Raw genomic sequence first — 20,294 nt, forward strand, 5'->3', positions numbered from 1 at the left:
CAACCAATTATAAGTGATATCAATGTAACAAACCCAAAACTTATTAGGAACAATGACCAAAATGTCACTGTTCACCAACTTTTTTACCTAAATGCCACGCGAATAGTGTTATTTTTCAATCTACCACGGGACAAGTTCGCTACCCGGTGTAGCGAACTCGGTTTGCTGACATGTCACGTTTCTAGTGGACACCAACTTGATTTTAACCAAACCTTCATTTTTTTATTATTTTTTTTTAAATTTGATACTTGTTATCCATTAAAAATGTGACACGTCAGCAAACCGAGTTCGCTACACAGGGTAGCGAACTTGCCCCCGTGGCATATTGAAAAATAACACTGTTCGTGTGACATTTAGGTAAAAAAATTAGTGAACAGTGATATTTTAGTCAGTGTTCCAAACTTATTAACCCTTTGGGGTTCACACTTCACAAGTTATCTATAATCTCTACCACTAGTTGATTTTGCAAACGGATAAATATTGATATAATTAAATTAAGGGAAATATAAGAATCATGTTGCAGAAATGACACTGTTTATTCCTGCAACAAGAATCCGGCAACGTATCTTGAGAATACGGCGTCGTATCCTAATTTTGGTTTGAATTTTTTTTTTAAGCGTGGGACCCACACTTGATTTGTGTGTGCAGTAAAATAGTCTTGTCATGTGACATGACAAAAAGCGAACCCTTAAATTAAATATTGTAGCCAACAAAAGATTAATATAAAAATGATAAAGTCAAAGTCTGGATGGAATCATAAATTATTTGTAGAAATGAGGAACGAAAATGATGCAAAAACTAGATCAATCATTTTTGTCTTCACCCAAGATTCCAACCAATTCTAAAACTGCCAACGCCTATCCAAACAGAACACCATCGCTAACGGGTTCTTTTGAACCATATATTTTGTAGTTTTAGCATGCACAAAAGACAAGAGTTAAGGAAACCAAAATAACAATAGTCAATGACAACTTGACAAGAACAAAGAACAACGGCACCACTAGCCAAAACAATTTACATAATTACAGAAAACCCACACCACAACCGTTTCAATATTATTCCCATGTCAAAGTTCTCATAGATGCATTCAAATATCAAGAAACAACCAAAGTGTAACAAACAGCATACCCAGAACTTCCAGTTTGCAGGGCCAGTAAAGTGGATGCTACATTATCACTAAGATGGAATACAGATATAGCATATGGCATCAGAATTCAGGTAGGAAATCATCTAATTAGACAAGAAACGTATCATCCATGTCTCAAAGCGAGACCAAGCCAGCTGAACTCCAGCTTCATCTTCATCAGGCATTCCCATGTTCTTCCTCCTCTGGATTCCTTCTGTGGACCTGTTCATGAATGCATGTGTGCTGCCAGGATACATGTGTATCTCGTGTTGAACTCCAGATGCCTTCAGCTTCTCCTCCAATGCCTTGGCAGCCTGAGACATCAAACAATGTCAAATGTCACTGATTAAATTTAAACATTTTCATCTCAGAATAAAAACACAATTGTGCTCTATCTCTCTCGCCTTTCCCTTTCATGATGCTGAAAGGGGTACCAACAACAAAATAATGGTGTAAGCAACTGAAGGGGTACCATATCCAACAAAATACTCATCACTGAAAAAAGGGTATATCTTTCAGAGAAGTTTTAAAACGAAGAGCAGAGTTAAGATGTAAATGTCAGTTATTATCAAAACACTGGAAAAAAAAAATTATATCTCACAACTTGGAGTGATTGAAAGGACAAAGTCTATTATGATTCACTTAAGCCCATAGACCTCAGTTTCCCTCTTTAAAAGATGTCTGGTGTGGGTAAATTGGAATCAGTTTCATGTAAGCATTGGAATTACCTCATTCATTTAGGGTATGCTTGGTATGAGAGATTTGCAATGGGAAGAGGAAATATAAAGGGGGATGCTATCAAGAAGGTGAAAATTCCTGATTGAAAATTATTTTCTTCTGTCCTACATCTGAGGGAAATTGAAATAGAATTGCAAAGAAATTCTCATACAGTAACATCTGAAAAGCCAACAAAATTATCCTGGTCTCCAAAGTGAGCCTGAACAGGAGCCTTGGCTTGGGCAGGGTCCGCAAGCTGTGAAGAAGGAACTCCATAAAATGCTACAACAGCATCAACCTCAGGAACCAAGACAGCACTTGCAATAGAGAGAGCACCCCCCATACAAAATCCAGTTACACCAGCCTGTTGCAATAAATGAAGTCACGTTTTGTATAATTCAACACAAAATGATATTCTAAAATCTAGTCAGTTAAACAAAATTAAACTTCATTGAACAAAAAACAAACTAATGTTATTTGGCACATTAATTTAAGGATAAAATCCACCATATCAGAATTTATAAGAACACTCTCGCTAGACCAACAAAAATTACCTTAACCCAATAAACTCTTCTATAAGTTCTATTAAACAATTACTGAAAGAGACTTACATAGATAGCAAAACACACCAAATTTCAGAAAAATTACGTACTATTTGTAAAATAGATTTTAAAAATACCTGTAAGGCAATTCCTATTTAATAAGATCAATCTATTATCGTGATCATAATAAAATATTCCTCTAAATGAAAAATTGAAGGAAAATGACCACAAAATACCATGTGTTGACTGGTTGAGCATTTCAGATTCACTAGTCACTGGATTAAAATTATAACTCAAGTTTTGTAATAAACCTCAAAATGAGAAGCATGCAACCAGGAGATATAAGTAAATTAAAATGTGGAGCAATCTTTTCCTGTTCAATCTCTTACATCTTAAGTAAGACTCAGACTAAATCACTTAAAATCTTAAGCTAAGGTTAGCTTATGTCTTTATGGGTTGATAAAAACTAGAAGACCCTTCTGCAACTACCATATGATGATAAAAGACACAATGAACCCTTCAGACACAAATCAACATAATCAAAGATCCATATTAAGCAGATACTGTAGACAACATGGCATTTTTAAGGTAGAGAAAATTTCATCTTGGCAACACAAACAGTGGCAAACCTTCTTTGAACCATTCGCTTTAAGCCAGTTAACTGCAGCACGGATATCCTTCACAGCACCTTGCCAATCAAGGCCATCCATCAAATGCTGTGCTTCTGCTACATCCAGACCAACCTTTCCTCTGTACAGACTGGAAAAAAGGCAAAACGTGTCAGTCATCAAAATATAGCACATGATACATATTAACACATAAAGAAGGAAGATTATGAAAATTTAGGAAGCAACGTTATCTTACTCTGGGATAAGAGCTTTAAACCCAGCACCAAGCTGAGAAATCTTCACGGCATGGTTCTTAATTTCAAAATCCACACCCCACCATTCCTGAAGCACAACAATTCCGGGAGCATCTTCTTTTCCAACCACGTATGCATCAAATGTCTGATCATTGAAAACAAAAAAATAAAAAAATAAAAAAATTGCATAACAGGGTTAAAAATGAAGTTCCAGTGCAGATAGCAACGATGAACCATGGATGGCGTAAGACAAATTTTGGTCCAACACCATGACTATATCTTGTCAAAATGACTTCTACATTACCACTTTATGATGCAAACCAAATTAAACGCAGAAATACATCAAAATTACAGGGCATAGCAAGGAATAATCAGATCTAACTGTAATTCACTTAACAAGTCCAGATTGTCAAAAAGCAACTCTGGGAATCCATGCTTCATAAGGGTAACATTGCATTTCAAAACATGATATTAATAAAGGCCCATTATAACATATGTGATGAAAATTCATCACACAACATATTGCTGGAAAAAGGTTGAAACTTTTTTTTTGGGGTGCATTTTAATTTTTTTTTTTTCACTACAGCTGTTCATAAAACCCTCCATTAAGAGGGGAAAAACCCCAAGTCAAAAGAAAATTTTAGCCATATCAATTCTAAAACTCAAATAATTCTTCTTTTTATTAAAAAAAAAAAAAATCGAAATAAGTCAAAGAGGATAGTAAGCAAAAGCAGCAAAATAAATCAATTTCATGAGTGATTGTACTCTAAAAAAGAAGAAGTGAAATTGGAATAAAAAAGGATACACTCACAGTGTCATCCCTTTGAATCTGGATTTTCTTGAAAGGGGATGATGCAGAGTCAGCCATGGAATAGAACTGAACGAGAAGCAGAGAAGAGAAGATGGAGAACAATATAGGACATGTGAGGAGCCATGGCTAATGTTATAAGAAACATTGTTAAATTGAAAACGATGTCGTTTACTTTGATTTTCGTTTCACGTGTCTGGTGCAGTTGTCTCAATAATAGTTAAAATATTGTTAACAAGTGCCTTAAAAATATTTAATCAAAACAAACAGGTATTAAATAATTTTTATGCGCTGATCAACATCATTATGCACCTTTGGTCCGAATAATCCAAATTTTCAAGCATCATTCTAGGAGATCCGGGTAAACCCACTCGTATAGAGAAAGGCAGAAAGCAACAGGTAGTACATTGAAAATTATTATTTATATGTGTCTTGTTCCTCTTTCTTTCCTTTTTTTTTTTTTTTTTTAAAATATTTTAATTGATTCATCGTTTTGAACTAATTTAATTCGGGACAGGTATCGAGATTAAGACTTTAAATCCTTCCCAAAGACACTCTGGAAAGGATCGAACACATGTTATTGGCTTTCATCTGCTCAGTTTTCTAACATCAAGTGAACTACAATAATTTGATTTGTTCCTTATTGTTTATTAAAAAAGAAAAGAAAAAACCAATCATATCTTTATTACTGTGCTCTTGCGCAATAGCACATGTATAAAAAAGTAATTTTAGTATTTCGAGTAAATATTAATTTCTCATTAAGAAAAATCTTTAAGTACACTGAAGCATGTAGATAGAAGGTAGTAATATATAATATAAAATCATCAATGATTCGTTATTTAAATGTCCATCCTTTTTTAATGTGAGATTTTTTTATTACTAATACTTGAATTTTCAATAATCTCCTACCTCCACTCAAGTGTGAGTCTTATAATTGTTAATTTGTTGGGCTTCCTCCTTCAATGCTAAGCCCAAGCCCATTTGAAGGGTTTCCTAAAAACTCTAACCCTAATTTCCACCTCCTCTATATATACTCATTAGTTGTGGGTGGAGGCTAGGTCAGATTTGAGAGAACAAATTTGAGAGAATTATTTGATTGTTTGAGCAAAAGCTTTATGCTTTGCATTTGAGAGATCTCTAGAGAGAGTTTGAGTGAAATATCTCTAGGGTAGTTTGATTATCACCATTGTTGGAGAGGTTGAGTTAACCACCACATTGGTGTATTTGATTATTTGTAACCATTATTTTCATAGTGGATTTTTGATCTGGACTAGGTCCTGTGGGTTTTTACTTCTTCATTGAAGAAGGTTTTCCCACGTTAAATCTGGTTGTGTTCTTCTTCTTCTCTCTCTCCTGTGTTTACGTTTTGATTTTTCCGCTGCGCTGCCTGACCTGGTGAAGTTCAGGTTGAGGTATTGCCGAGATCCGAGATCATGATCTTGTTGATTGACTTTCGCACAAAGGCCCCTGAGCCGAGCTTGAGGGAACCGAGTTTCCCAACAGTGGTATCAGAGCCCGAGTTCGACGGGTTCTGAAGGAGACGAGATGGAGACCAGTGGCATAACTCATGATGGAGATATGTTCAAGTTGACCGCAGACAACTTCACTTATTGGAGACCGATGATGGAAGATCATCTCTACTGCAAAGATCTGCATGAGCCCATTATCCTTGATGAGAGACTGGCAGGCAAAACTGATAAGGAGTGGGAGATCCTGAGTCGGAAGGCGGTAGCCACGATCAGGAAATATATTGATAAAAGCCTCTATGAGCACGTGTCCGAATTCATGAACGCGTATGAGTTGTAGACGAAGCTAGAGTCCATGATTCAGAAGAAGACTCCCATGAACAAAGCACACCTGGTTCGCCGACTTGTTAAGCTTGAATACAAGGACGGCATGAGCATGATTGAACACCTGAACACCTACAAAGGTATTGTGAATCAGCTGTCAAAGGCTGATATGAAAATTGATGAAGAATTGCAAGCATTGCTGCTGTTGAGCTCGCTGCCAGAAAGCTGGGATACTCTGGTGGTGACCCTGAATAACTCGACTCCAAATGGAAAATTGAAGATGGATGTCGTGACAGACAGCCTCCTGGGCAAAGAATCCAGGAGAAGAGAACGAGGTATTTCAAGTACGTCTGAGGCCAACGTTGCTAAGAACAAAGGGAAATCCGACTCCCGCGGTAGAAGCAAAAGCCGAGGTAGAGGTCGTGACAGACGTGACAAGTCCAGAGGTCGGTCAAAGCCGAAATATGAGTTGGAGTGCTTTTACTGTGGAAAGACAGGCCATAAGAAGTCAGACTGCTGGACCCTACAGAATGATGAGAAGAACGACTCTGTGAAGCCGGATCAGATTATTCCCAAGAAGAGGGAAGACAAGAGCACCACTGCGTTGGCTGCAAATCCTGATGCCGAAATATTCCTCTTAGGTGAGGATAATTATTTGAATGTCGCATATGATGACTGCACCTGGATTGTTGACTCCGGTGCCTCCTTCCACGTTACTCCACACAAAGGTTTTTTCTCCTCTTATCGAGGTGGTGATTTTGGAGTCGTGAAGATGGGAAATCAAGTGACCAGCAAGATTGTTGGTGTCGGTGATGTAACTCTGACCACAGATGTCGGATGCCGACTTGTGTTGAAAGATGTAAGGCATGTTCCTGACATGCGTTTGAACCTAATCTCGGTAGGCAAACTTGATGATGTCGGGTTAGTGAACTACTTCGGTAGTTTGAGATGGAAGCTGACCAAGGGAAACTTGGTCGTGGCCCGAGGTAAGAAGGAAGGCTCCTTGTACGTGATGCAAGGAAAGATCAATGGCGGAGAAGCCAATTCTGTTCGAGATGAACCTAGCTTGGAGCTATGGCACAAGCGCCTCGGCCACATGAGCGAGAAAAGGGCTACAGATCCTGAACAAGAAAGGATTATTGACCGGGTTGAAAGGCCAAGCGTTGGAGAGTTGCACGCACTGCCTAGCTAGAAAACAGCACCGGGTTTCTTTTGTGAGACCGGATCAACCAAGAAGACGAAGGAATATTCTTGACCTCGTCCATACTGATGTTTGCTCCATGTCGGAGAAATCTCTTGGAGGAGCTCAGTATTTTGTTTCATTTATTGATGACCATTCCCGCAAAGTGTGGGTATATTTGTTGAAGACTAAAGACCAGGTACTCCAATCCTTTAAAGAATTCCATGCTATGGTTGAAAGGGAGACTGGCAAGAAATTGAAGGTGGTCCGATCTGATAATGGTGGTGAGTATTGTGGCCCATTTGATGCATACTGCAGAGCGGCCGGGATTCGACTTGAGAAGACGCCCCCCAAGACACCTCAGTTAAATGGACTGGCTGAGAGGATGAACAGAACAATTGAAGAGAAGGTACGAAGCATGATATCCAATGCCGGGTTACCAAAATCATTCTGGGGAGAAGCCGTCAAAACTGCTGTTGACTTGATCAACCTCTCACCATCACGGCCATTTGAAGGAGAAATTCCAGAAGAAGTCTGGACAGATCGGAAAGCGGCCTACAATCAACTGAAAGTGTTTGGATGCCGAGCTTTCGTGCATATCCCTAAAGATGAAAGGGCCAAACTTGATGCAAAGACCAAAGAATGCATTTATCTTGGTTCGCCGAGATGTGAGTTCGGGTTCCGACTTTGGGATCCAATCAATAAGAAGATCGTGAGAAGCCGAGATGTGATCTTTCATGAGCATGAGAACATTCATGACATCTCGAAGCCCAAAGTCCGGGTTACTGTCAGACGTGAAGAACCCATCCCTCCTGTCCGAGCTGAAGCAGGGGGAGAAAATCAAGAAAATGATGATCAGCAACAAGCTGAAGATGACCAAGACATTGAGGCCCGAGTTGATGATGAGATCCGTGATGAAAATGATGAACTGGGTTCTCAAGCTGAAGAACAGCCGAGATATCCAACTCGAGAAAGAAGACCCTATACAAGGTACCCATCTGATGAATACATCGTTGTTGCTAAAGACGGTGAGCCTCAGAGTTATGATGAAGCTGTAACGAGCTCAGAGAAAGAAGAATGGGAAAAGGCAATGCGAGACGAGATGAAGTCTCTGCACGAGAATCAGACTTATGAGCTGACCGAGTTGCCTAAAGGAAGACGAGCTTTGAAGAATAAATGGGTCTACAAGATTAAGAATGAAGAGAACGGGCAAAAGCCGAGATACAAAGCCCGGATTGTAGTGAAAGGCTGCAATCAGAAGAAAGGAGTTGATTTTGAGGAGATTTTTTCTCCTGTGGTGAAAATGACCTCGGTCTGAACCGTGTTAGCCATAGCGGCTTCAATGGACCTCGAGGTAGAACAAATGGACGTGAAGACGGTATTTCTTCACGGTGACTTAGAAGAAGAGATATATATGGAGCAACCAGAAGGGTTCCAAGCTCCAAACCAAGAAGACTTGGTATGTCGGTTGAAGAAGAGCCTTTATGGCTTGAAGCAAGCACCTCGGCAGTGGTACAAAAAGTTTGAATCATTCATGACTGATCATAAGTTTGAAAAGACAGATGCCGACCACTGCGTATTTGTAAAGAGGTATGAGGCCGGAGATTTTCTGATTTTGTTGTTATATGTTGACGACATGCTTATTGTAGGGAAAGACAAATCGAGGATAGTCGCCCTGAAAAAGGCGTTGAGCTCGTCCTTCGCAATGAAGGACCTCAGCCCTGCAAAGCAGATTCTCGGAATCAAGATCATCCGAGATAGACAGAAGAAGCTACTGTGGCTGAGTCAAGAAAAATATATTGAGAAGATTCTGAAGAGATTCAGCATGGACAAAGCCAAAACAGTGAGCACCCCCCTAGCCGGACACATAAAGCTGAACCAAAAGCAATGTCCGAGATCTGATGAAGACAAAGCTGAGATGATGAAGGTCCCTTACCAATCCGTCGTCGGAAGCTTGATGTATGCAATGGTTTGCACTAGACCCGACTTGGCGTATGCTGTAGGAATGGTAAGCCGGTATTTGTCAAACCCCGGCAAAGAGCACTAGGAAGCAGTGAAGTGGATCTTCAAGTACCTCCGAGGTACGACCGACTTATGTCTCCGATTTGGAGAAGGCAAAGTCGAGTTGCAAGGCTACTCGGATTCTGATTTAGGGGGAGATTTCGACTCGAGGAAGTCGACGACGGGATACATGATGAGATTTGTCGAAGGAGTTGTCTCTTGGCAATCAAGACTTCAGAAAATGTGTTGCACTATCTACAACTGAGGCTGAGTACATTGCCGCTACTGAGGCAAGCAAAGAGATACTGTGGATGAAGAAGTTCCTCATGAAACTTGGCCATGATCAAGACAAGTACGAGCTGGGTTGTGACAATCAAAGTGCAATCCATCTTGCGAAGAATTCAACCTATCACTCCCGCACTAAGCATATTGATGTGAGGTATCACTGGATCCGGGATGTGGTGGAAGGTGGTGAGCTCGAACTCGTCAAGATGCACACTGACCAAAATTGGTCCGACATGATGACAAAGCCGGTTCCAGCAAAAAAAATTTAAAGACTGCTGTGAAGGAGCCGGGTTGATGCTGAAGCCGACGCATTGAAGTCGGAGGGGGAGATTTGTTGGGCTTCCTCCTTCAATGCTAAGCCCAAGCCCATTTGAGGGGTTTCCTAAAAACCCTAACCCTAATTTCCACCTCCTCTATATATACTCATTAGTTGTGGGCGGAGGCTAGGTCAGATTTGAGAGAACAAATTTGAGAGAATTATTTGATTGTTTGAGCAAAAGCTTTATGCTTTGCATTTGAGAGATCTCTAGAGAGAGTTTGAGTGAAACATCTCTAGGGTAGTTTGATTATCATCATTGTTGGAGAGGTTGAGTTAACCACCACATTGGTGTATTTGATTATTTGTAACCATTATTTTCATAGTGGATTTTTGATCTGGACTAGGTCCCGTGGGTTTTTACTTCTTCATTGAAGAAGGTTTTCCCACGTTAAATCTGGTTGTGTTCTTCTTCTTCTCTCTCTCTCCTGTGTTTACGTTTTGATTTTTCCGCTGCGCTGCCTGACCTGGTGAAGTTCAGGTTGAGGTATTGCCGAGATCCGAGATCAGGATCTTGTTGATTGACTTCCGCACAAAGGCCCCTGAGCCGAGCTTGAGGGAACCGAGTTTTCCCAACAAATTCTCCCTCAAAGGGAAACTTCTTCCAACTATTGACATGATTATCAATCAAGAATGGATTGATCTCTTGATCCACAATATAAATTTGCATAGCTTACAAACTCCAACATCTACAACCATCTTCAAATACTTGATACAACCATGTTAATCAACTGGCTCATTATTAGGCAGCAGTCAAGAAGAACCAAATTGGGGAGATCTTGTTGGGTTTAGTATGCTCTTTTCACTTAAGCCCAATAGCTTTAGTGAGAGTGAGCCCAAAGTCTAATTTTAACCCATGAAGCTTAGGGTTAGTTTTGGGTTGGGCAGGGTATATAAACTCTCTTATCTCTCTAGTGCCTCCAAGGGTTACAGACATCATAAACACACCACCAAAGAGGCAGACGTTCATCATCTGAACGGTTGCCCACATGACCCCCTAACCCCCTTGAATTATAGCCTTGAAGATCAACCGTAGAGCGGAATTGTGACCGTTCGTGGTGCGTTGCTGCAGATTGTGAGGCTTGAGAAGGAGAACTGAACGTGAGAAATTGTCACGCTCGCTACTTCACCCCAGGTAATCAAAGCGGTGTCTTTATTCTTCATCACATCGGTACGATGCACTTTCGTGTTTCTGATGATATACCTTCATATGGTATCAGAGCCAGATTGTGATGGGGATTAAGATAAGTTTTGATTTAATTATTTCTCCTATGTGATTTTTGAAAATATGGCACCTTTATTCTGTATCTGTTATTGATTCTTTATAGTTCTTTTTCATAAAAGTTTAAATTTTAATCGGTAAAAATGCTTTAATCCATGGTTAAGGTCTCTCGTGTATTTCTCGATTTGTAACAAGGAGGCTAATCCCATATGATTAGGTTTCCTCCTTGCTGTTTTTATTTATTTTTCAGAATTTATGTGTATTTTTCCAATATTTTGTAAAAGTTCAAGATCGAGAAACCGCGAGGAAAATGCGCAGTCAGCACTGTCAGAGACTTTTCGAGGACTTCCCAAGCTCAGAATGGGGCGATCTATATATGGTTGGAAAGAGGACGGAAAGACTAACACAACAGTGGGAGGATCGCCGCCACCAGAGCCTCCACGCGCCGCCACTCTCCGGAAAAGAATGAGCGTGTGTGGGAGCGTGGGGCCACCTTTTTGGGTGGTTTCGGTGGCGGTGCACTCGTTTCTATGTGGCGGTCCTTTCCCTGAAGTTTCGACCTGAGTTGACTTCGAGTGACGGCGCGGCAGACCTAATGGCTAAGGTTCCTCTTTCGCGTCCTAGGGTTTCTCGCCAAAGGATTGGGTCTTTGGGCTTTTGGGCACTTGGAAACCCTAAAGGGGCTTGAGACAGATACTATGGGCTAGGCAAAAGTCGAATTCCAAAGTTGTAATATTTTTTTTTTATTTTTTTTATTTTTTTCTTTAAAATAGGAAGGCCATGGATTAAATTAATTAGAATTTATTATTTAATACTTTTATTGATTGGTATGAATTATATGTGCGAATAACATGATCTTTGCGATAACATGTCATATAGGATAGGAAGGTGCCATATTGTTGCATGATCACATATCATACGTGCATATTTACTATTATGTCATTACCGACTAGTATGATAGTTTATCCGCGTAGTTTTTGATTTTAAATATTTTGGCAAAATAAAATTATGATTATTATGATTTTAGAAACAAAATCTAGATTAATGGTTATATTAATTTCGAAAATTAATTAATTATTATGATTTTGGTAAAATCTAGAATAATCAAATTGATTATTTTTGGAGTTTAAAATCAAGACAAATTAGTAAGAAAATTTCCTAAGAGAATTCTTTTATTTTGCGAGTAATTTGTGGGTCTACTAAAATGGTCATGTGTTAAACACACGCTGCATACCACAATCATGTATCATGATTGTGTGAAGCACACGCTGCCTATCATAACCGGATTTTAGGACCTTAATGATTTTAAAATTCATATAAGCTAAGTGATGCACGTTCATCGGTGCTCTTGCTTACATAGTTTTTGAAATCAAACAAATGATACTCTCAAATAAATAATCTTGGAAATTGGAAAATATTGCTTATGTTGAATGGAAGGGGATTTAAATTAAGAAATTAATTTAACCTTCAAGCGCATTATAGGACCATTAATAAAATAATCATGTGAAGTCCTATCGAAAAAGCATGATTGGATTTTATTAGATTGGACCTAAATAATTATGGGAGGAGATTTAAATTAAGAAATTAATTTAACCTCCAGGAGCATTGTGGGCCTATCAATAAAATAATCATGTGAGGCATAAGCATGATTGGATTTTATTGGGCCTTAATAATTTCAAAATTTTAATAAAGTATTGTACGACTCATCGTCGATAATACTAAGTCATTAAAGATAATTTTGAAATTAAACAATGAATTCGACAGGGCTTATGAAAATTCTCAAATAAAAATGTTGAATGAGTGAAGGTTTAAAAAAATAATTACTTAATTTTAAAACATGCGGGCTCCATTTGTGGTTTATTAGTGAAATAGTTATCGCTGAAGCCCCATCGGATAAGGATAATCAGATTTTACTAGATTAAATCTTAATAATTTCAAAATTTTAGTAAAATATTGTACGGCCCATCGTCGGCAATGCTTAGACACTAAGGATAATTTTGAAATTAAACAATGGTTAATTACATTCAATTTTGGCAAAATTGTTAATCCTCTCATCGGGGCTCTAGCAATGGCACTGAAGGCTCAAATAACAATTTTGGTTTTTACAAGTGATTTGCCCATCGTAAGCCTTGTAAAAGATAAACTAAAGGATTGTTAACAATAAACAAGAGTAGTTATGAGAATGTACTTGTACTTTGTTTGTTTATTGCATTATTTGTTTGTAATTGTGTGCTTTATATGTTTTTTTTTTTTTTTTTTTTTTTTTTCAGAAAATGACTTCCTTCAATCCTATAGCCATGATTTTGGGTCAAAAATCTCTAGATGGTACAAACTACGAAGAATGGAAAAGGAACCTTGATATTGTTCTTAAACATGAAAAGTTGAAATTTGTCCTTACCGTACCAAAGCCATGACAACCTGTAGAGAGTGCATCTAAGAAAACTACGATGCATTCCTCAAAATGGGAAATGGCAGATATAGTAGTTCGCTGCTATATTATTGTCAATCTTTCCAAATACTTGCAGAAGCAAGTGTAAATTATTAAGAGTGGAGTAGAAATGCTTCAGACTCTTAATGACATGTTTCCTGCGTCTAGCAGCTCTGCTAGACATAATGCAGTCGGTGCAAGTTTTGCTAAGAGTCTTGTTTAATCCAAAGGGAAACCCAAGGGTGGTAACAAGAACAAAATGACTTGGTTATCAGTTGTCAAACCAGTTGCAATGAATAAGCCGAAAGGCAAGTGCTTCAAGTGCGGGTTGAAGGGACACTTGATGAAAGATTGTCCAGAGGTGATAAAAAGAAAAAGGTAAGGGTAATTTAAAAGGCTTAATTAGTAGATGAATATATGATTCAGGAACCACTAACTTTGTTTGTTGCTCTTTGCAGTGGTTCAAGCATAGAGGGCCTATTACCATTGGACAAAGACATTTTAAGCTTGAAGATGGGGAGCTTGTGTCTGCATTAGCAGTAGAACAAATTATTTTATCTTTTGATAATTTATGACTTTAGTTTTGGATGACAGTTTATTTATTCTGGATTTGAAGAGGAATTTATTTCTGTTAGTTGTTTTATGGAAACATGGTTTGATAGTACAATTTAATTCCTCAGTTTCAATAAGAAGTTCATCTTCTTTTATTTCGGTATATTAAATTGTCTTTATTACTTGAGTTATATATCCCATTTAATTTATTATGTTGAATGGAAAGGATGATGAACAAGGATTTTTACCAAAGAAATAAAAGTTTCAAATGAAACATAACTTTGGCCTTTATGATTGAGTCACATTACCTCAAGTAGGAAACATGTTTTAGATTAAAAGAGGGATTGCAAATTCAAGAATGTTTTAACTAAAAGCTACATGTTAGTCCTATTTTGGAAGGTAAAATGGCCAAGCAATCCTATAAAGGGGCCAAAAAGATTTGCGCAACTATTCAACTGGAACTGGTACATACTAATGTATGTGGACCAATTAGCGTTCAGACCAGAAGAGATGATGAGTACTTCATTATATGAATGTTTACTCTGGATTTGGACAAATGAGCCAAGTGCACCATAAGTCTAAAGCTTTTGGAAATTTCCAATAGGTTTAAGTCTGAGGCAGAAAAGCATGTAGGTATTCAAATCAAAACACTTTGGTCTGACTAAAGTGTTGGCTACCTGTCTGGTAAGTTCAGGTCTTACCTGATTTAAAAGGGGATAGTTTTCGTAACTGTCAATTCTAAGAACGCGTTAGTTGAATGAAGTTGCAGTATGCAGAAATCAAACATTTTAGACTTGGTGAAGATCATGTTCAATTATTCATCTTTGCCAATGTTGTTCAAGGGAGATGCCTAAGATAAGGAAATGTACCTTCTTAACTTAGTTTTGCCAAAATTTGTTGTATAGACACCTAAAGAATTATGGAAATGGTACAAGTCCAGATCAAACCATATTCGGATTTAGGGTGCTACGACACACGTCCTACAACAACAATCAAATAAGATGGAATCTTGTATGGAAGAGTACATATCTTTTGGCTACCCTAAAAGAACTAGGGATGATTTTTTATTTAGTCTTAAAGACAAGATAATCTAAGTGAGCACTCACTTGATTTTCTTAAATGAGGACTAGATGAGAAATTATAAGCTCTTAAGTAAGGTTATTCGTGATGAGATTTATCTCAGATCAAGAATTTCCAGAATCTCTAGAAGCTTCATCCACTGTTCCCTTGATTGTTCAAGAGGGGATAGATATATCTCTAGGTGAACAAACAAGAGAACCGTAATTGGAAATTCAACATGACAATATATAAGTGAAACTAGTAGAAATATTAGTATCATATGTGGAGGAACAATATCAAGAATAAGCGGATCCTCAAGAAATTGAAGATCCACCATTTGTCCCACTCTTTGTTTTACCTATAAATACATAAGGTCTAGTGCAATACATTCATAGTGGGAGAGAACCTTGTTAACTCTCAAGTTGTCTCTTGTTGAGTGACATTGATCCTACTAGTTACGATAATGCACTAGAAGATTTTGTTGATCAAGTGTTGCTCAAGCTATGAATAATGAGATGAAATACTTGTATCTCAACTCCGTTCGGTCCTAGTGCATGTGGACATAAAAGGCAAAGAGAGGATGGACAGGAAGGTGAAAACCTTCAAAGCTAGCTTGGAGGCAATTTTTGCCAGACGCCATGCTTGAGTCTATCCCGATTCTCTTAGTTGCTATAAGTCTCAATTATGAGATTTCATTTTAGGAGTTGGATGTCAGGATATCTACATACAACAACCAAAAAGGTTTATAGCAAATGGGTAGGAACACATGGTATGCAAGTTGTGAAAGTCTATTTCATAGAATTAAGCAAGCATCCAGGTCTTGGAACATCAGTTTTGATCAGGTTATCAAAATTTTGATTTTGAGAGAAACTTAACGAATGATGTGTATTTGTATGTAAAGGATCCAATGGAAGACAATAGCTTTTCTGGTACTTTATGTAGATGATATGCTCCTTATTGGAAACAACGTGGAGGCAATATCAAGCATAAATAGTTGGCTAAGTTAGTGATTTGGTATAGAAGTACTGGAGAAGCCAATTATATTCTTGATTTAAAAATCTTATGAGACCGGAAGAATAAGTTGTTGGCATCACCTCAGGCTACTTATATTGACAAAACTCTTGCCAAAATTCAACATGAGAATTCTAAGAGAAGAATTATAAATTCTCAGATGTGAAATTCATCTTCCTAAGGAGTAACCAAAGACTCCTAAGAAGGAAGAATGCATGAGCAGGGTATCTTATGCTTTGGCAAAGGTAGACTAATGCATATCATGTTGGGCGTTAAACCAGACATCTGTCACGCATTGGGAGTAGTGAGACGGTACCATTTTGAACCTAGAGGAATACTGGATTATTGTTAAGCATGTACTCAAGTAGTGAGATTATATGCTGGTATATTCTAGTGGGAGTCATGAAAAGCTGAGTTTTCATAAATTCAGTTATTTCAAGTGGATATTGACTCAAGAAAATCAACATCGAGCTATAAGTTTTACTCAATTAGGATAGGAATAAAGGTGGATCTTGTAGACCCAGTTACTAAGAGTTTGCCTGAACTTGTGTTCAAGAGACATGTTACTTCTTTGGGTCTTAGGAGGATCCCAGACTTGCATTAAGCAAGTGGGAGTTATTAGTTTCATTGTACTCTTGGAGTAAGACAATGAAACAATAAAATCATTTTCTGAATTTCATAAATAAGGTTTTATTTATTTATTTTGCGCACTATTTACACACATCAAGGTCCGGATCAAATTGTGGAGTATATGATCATATGGATACGTTCATAGAGGACATGATCATAGGTTCTCACAATTGATGAATGGATTCACAACCGTTAAATAAAGTTGGACACTTTATTTAGGCTTCAATATTTTATGAAATTGTTTTGTCCGGATCATTGTAAAATATTGGTGTGAATTAACATTCACATTGAAAGGATCAAGGAGAGATTTGATTAAGGTTGTTTTTCTGTCATAAGGTATCAAATCTCCAGTTAACTATAGTTATGTGATTGCTCTTAATCCTGAGTTTATTATAAATAGATAATCAAATAGTTTTCATTCTTTGATTTACCAACGGGTGAGGTTCGATCTATTGACGGCCAATAACTCGATATTTTGGGAGTGAGATTATTTGATTATCGGTATTTATGAGATAAACAACATGAAATTTGTAGGATATGTCCCCTTGATATGTTTCGGTACTTAGATATTAAAGACACTGGCCAGTCCATGTAATCCATTAGAGAAACTATCATAGTCAAGTGAATAAACAATTGACTAGGTTACAAAAAATTAATCAATCAAATATAGACATTCTGTAAAGGGGCAATGCATATTCATGTTATAAAGGTCATTAATCTTAGAGTTCACGTTCGGGCTTTTGGTGGAGTAACGCTGAATTAGATAATCTTTCAAAGATTATCAGGAGCCTTGATGAGTGACAAATGGTAGATCCCCAGGCTAGCTTGAGACAAGGGATGGGTTGTATAATCAGATGATGAAGGCTTATGGGCTACATAGTCTTTGTGTCCAAAAGAGCAAGTGGGAGATTGTTGGGTTTAGTATGCTCTTTTCACTTAAGCCCAATAGTTTTAGTGAGTGAGCCTAAAGTCTAATTTTAACCACGAAGCTTAGGGTTAGTTTTGGGTTGGGCAGGGTATATAAACTCTCTTATCTCTCTAGTGCCTCCAAGTAGGGGTGAAAGTGGGCCGAGCTGGGCTGAGCTTTGTCCCGTAAAGCCCAAGCCTATGCCAAAAAATTTCAACTTGGCCCGGCCCGATAGCATAGTATGAGTCTAACTGTTAGCCTGTCTTGGCCCATTTATAAAAAAACAAATAGCCCGGCCCGACCCGTTGGCCTGTTAATTTTTAACTTCCAAGCAAATCATGAATCAACTCCACAAAATACTCAAATTCTATTGTTAAAACAAAAATCACAATTTTAACATCCAAACAGAACCATGAATCACAACAATAACTCATCACAATCTGCATTTAAGTCACTGTCAAAAGCAAAATGCTCAAACTAAATAACATATATTTCATCAAATCTAACAAGTCAATCATACTATGTAAATTAAAATAACTACATGAATACAACAAACACATCATGATGACTACAAGAGTAGCCAAAAACTTATCTTCATCTTCTCTCCCGTGCAAATACAATTCCAAGGTTACATAAGTTGGCAAATAATTTGTAAAAGTAGAAAAAAAAAAAAAACAAGAATAAAGAATAGAAACAAAAAAACCAAGATTAAGAAACAAAAAAACCTTTTTAATAGATTCACGTAGGCAATCTCACATGCTGAGATGTTGGTTCTTCCTACATGAAAATAAAGTCAAATTTCAATTAAAATTTAATCGAATATAATTAAATTATAAAATAATTTAAATTGATTAAATTTATACTTTTTGTTTTTTCTTCAAGTCATACTTATCACGTAGTCAATCTCCACCACATATTAAAGCTTGGATGGTATTTTCAGCCAAGCTAGAACGATAAGCATCAATAACTCTTTCTCCAGCACTAAATATTTGATTCTGACGCTACTATAAAAATTGGTACACCAAGTATGTCTCTTGCTTTTTGTGATAAAATTTTATAGTTTAAGCTATTACTCCTCACAATTCGAAGGTATCAAATGAAAGATGAGATTTTTCGTGATATTCGTAAACACGTACTGTTGCCGTAGGAGACTTTTCACATGACAAATAACCTTAATTTAACATAGAGGTTGAGGGAAGAACCTCTACAGCAATAGAAGCTTAAGCATAGCAATTTGTAATACATTTTTTGAAATTTCATACATTTTGAAAGCAAATTGAAAGACAATGTTTCACAGTACTCAGTAAAGAATATTAAAGTCATATAGATCCACTGCGTGAAAGGCTACGTGAAAGGTTAAACTTTTAACATCCTAGCTTTGATGCCTCTTTATTCTTCTTTGCAGTAATGTTTACCTGTCATTGCAATCTTTTTATTTCCAATGTAAAGAACTCTCCCGTCAATCATGACCGCGACCAAGAAAGAGACAGAAGGGAACGTGGGAGTGTGAGTGAAAGGGAAAGGGAGGAAGAGCGCTTGCGGCGAAGCAGAAGTAGATCTGAAAGGCATCAAAGTGATCTCGGCGACAGGGACTTTAGAGACAGAGAAAGAACTCTTCCTAAAATAATTTATAAAAAAAGCCTCTTTTATTTTCTTTAATTATCTGTTTCAGCCTTTCAGGTTAATTTATCTAATTGCAACTTTTCTTAATTCTTTTTGCTCATTTTATGTCTTCTATTTCCCATTGGCATCAGAAATTCCAGAAAATCCAACGAGGCTGTCGCCGACGTCAACGAGTTTGGTTAACCCTGTCCCAACCGGAACCCCTACCAGTTATTTAAATTTTATCCTTTTAGTTACTGGTTACAGATATGAAACACACCAAAGAGGTCGACGTTCATCATCTGAACGATTGCCCACAACCCCCTGATCCCTTCGAGTCATAGCCTGGAAGATCAATCGTAGAGCGGAAGTGTAACTGTTCGTGGTGCGTTGCCGCAGATCGTGAGGCTTGAGAAGGAGAACTGAACGTGAGAAATTGCATGCTCGCTACTTCACCCCACGTAATCAAAGCGGTGTCTTTATTCTTCATCACGTCGATACGATGCGCTTCGGCATTTCTGATGATATACCTTCAGATCTTTGCCCAAATTAAGAAGGCTAATATCCACACATTAAATAGGTCTATGCCACAAATGAATATTGGTATCATATATCAAATCTGAGGGTAGCTGAAGAATCTTCCTGAGGATCAGGATATCCATCACTTTTGTAAATGTGAAGTCTAGAGCCAGATATTTCATGAAGAGAAGATTTGAATGGCCATTGCGCAAATCCTTGAGAAACTATGTGTTGCCCATTTTGCTTGATCACTTGGGGGAGTGATCCAATCCGAGGCAGACACCACCAAATGGTTATTGTCGTAGGTTACCCCACGAAAGAACTTTTTAATGGAACACGCACGTAAACAGAAAAACCCTACAAATAGCTCGGGGCGAAGAGCTGGCCTACGAAGGATACAATAAACTTACAATGGCAGATGCAGCCAGAGTCCAGAAAGTCATTGCCTTTGTTTGATTCGTGGTTGACGAATAAGTCTATGTCACACACCTTGTGTGGATCACAAAGTTGCAAAACCTTATACAACTTTACTTGCAATTATTTCCTATTTTTATATAACCCAGCCAATTTTCACAAAATATTTATATTTTACGAGAACTTGTTTAATAATTAATTATTGTGTGTTTAGTTATTTTTAGTTACAATATTTTTAAAAAATTATAAAAATATTTATTATATTTGAACTTGTTAGAGGGGTATGGGAATATATGTTTTAGTAGATAAATATAACCGTAAAA

At 37.7% G+C, this 20,294-nt stretch overlaps 1 protein-coding gene across 1 annotated transcript; it reads right to left on the reverse strand.

Moving 5' to 3' along the window:
* Positions 1–952: 952 nt before the first annotated feature.
* Positions 953–4,199, reverse strand: LOC133317432 (uncharacterized). The gene is made up of 5 exons (XM_061519294.1): positions 4,059–4,199; positions 3,250–3,392; positions 3,015–3,144; positions 2,016–2,207; positions 953–1,440 (listed from the first exon to the last, which is right to left on the reverse strand). Exons 1-5 carry the CDS (start codon positions 4,113–4,115, stop codon positions 1,231–1,233), a joined length of 732 nt encoding a protein of 243 aa, XP_061375278.1. The 5' UTR covers positions 4,116–4,199; the 3' UTR covers positions 953–1,230.
* Between the last annotated feature and the right edge of the window lie 16,095 nt (positions 4,200–20,294).

Source organism: Gastrolobium bilobum, unplaced genomic scaffold (assembly GCF_033153095.1).
Source record: "Gastrolobium bilobum isolate Gb01-03AN ecotype WA unplaced genomic scaffold, APGP_CSIRO_Gbil_v1 utg50158, whole genome shotgun sequence".
NCBI lineage: Eukaryota > Viridiplantae > Streptophyta > Magnoliopsida > Fabales > Fabaceae > Gastrolobium > Gastrolobium bilobum.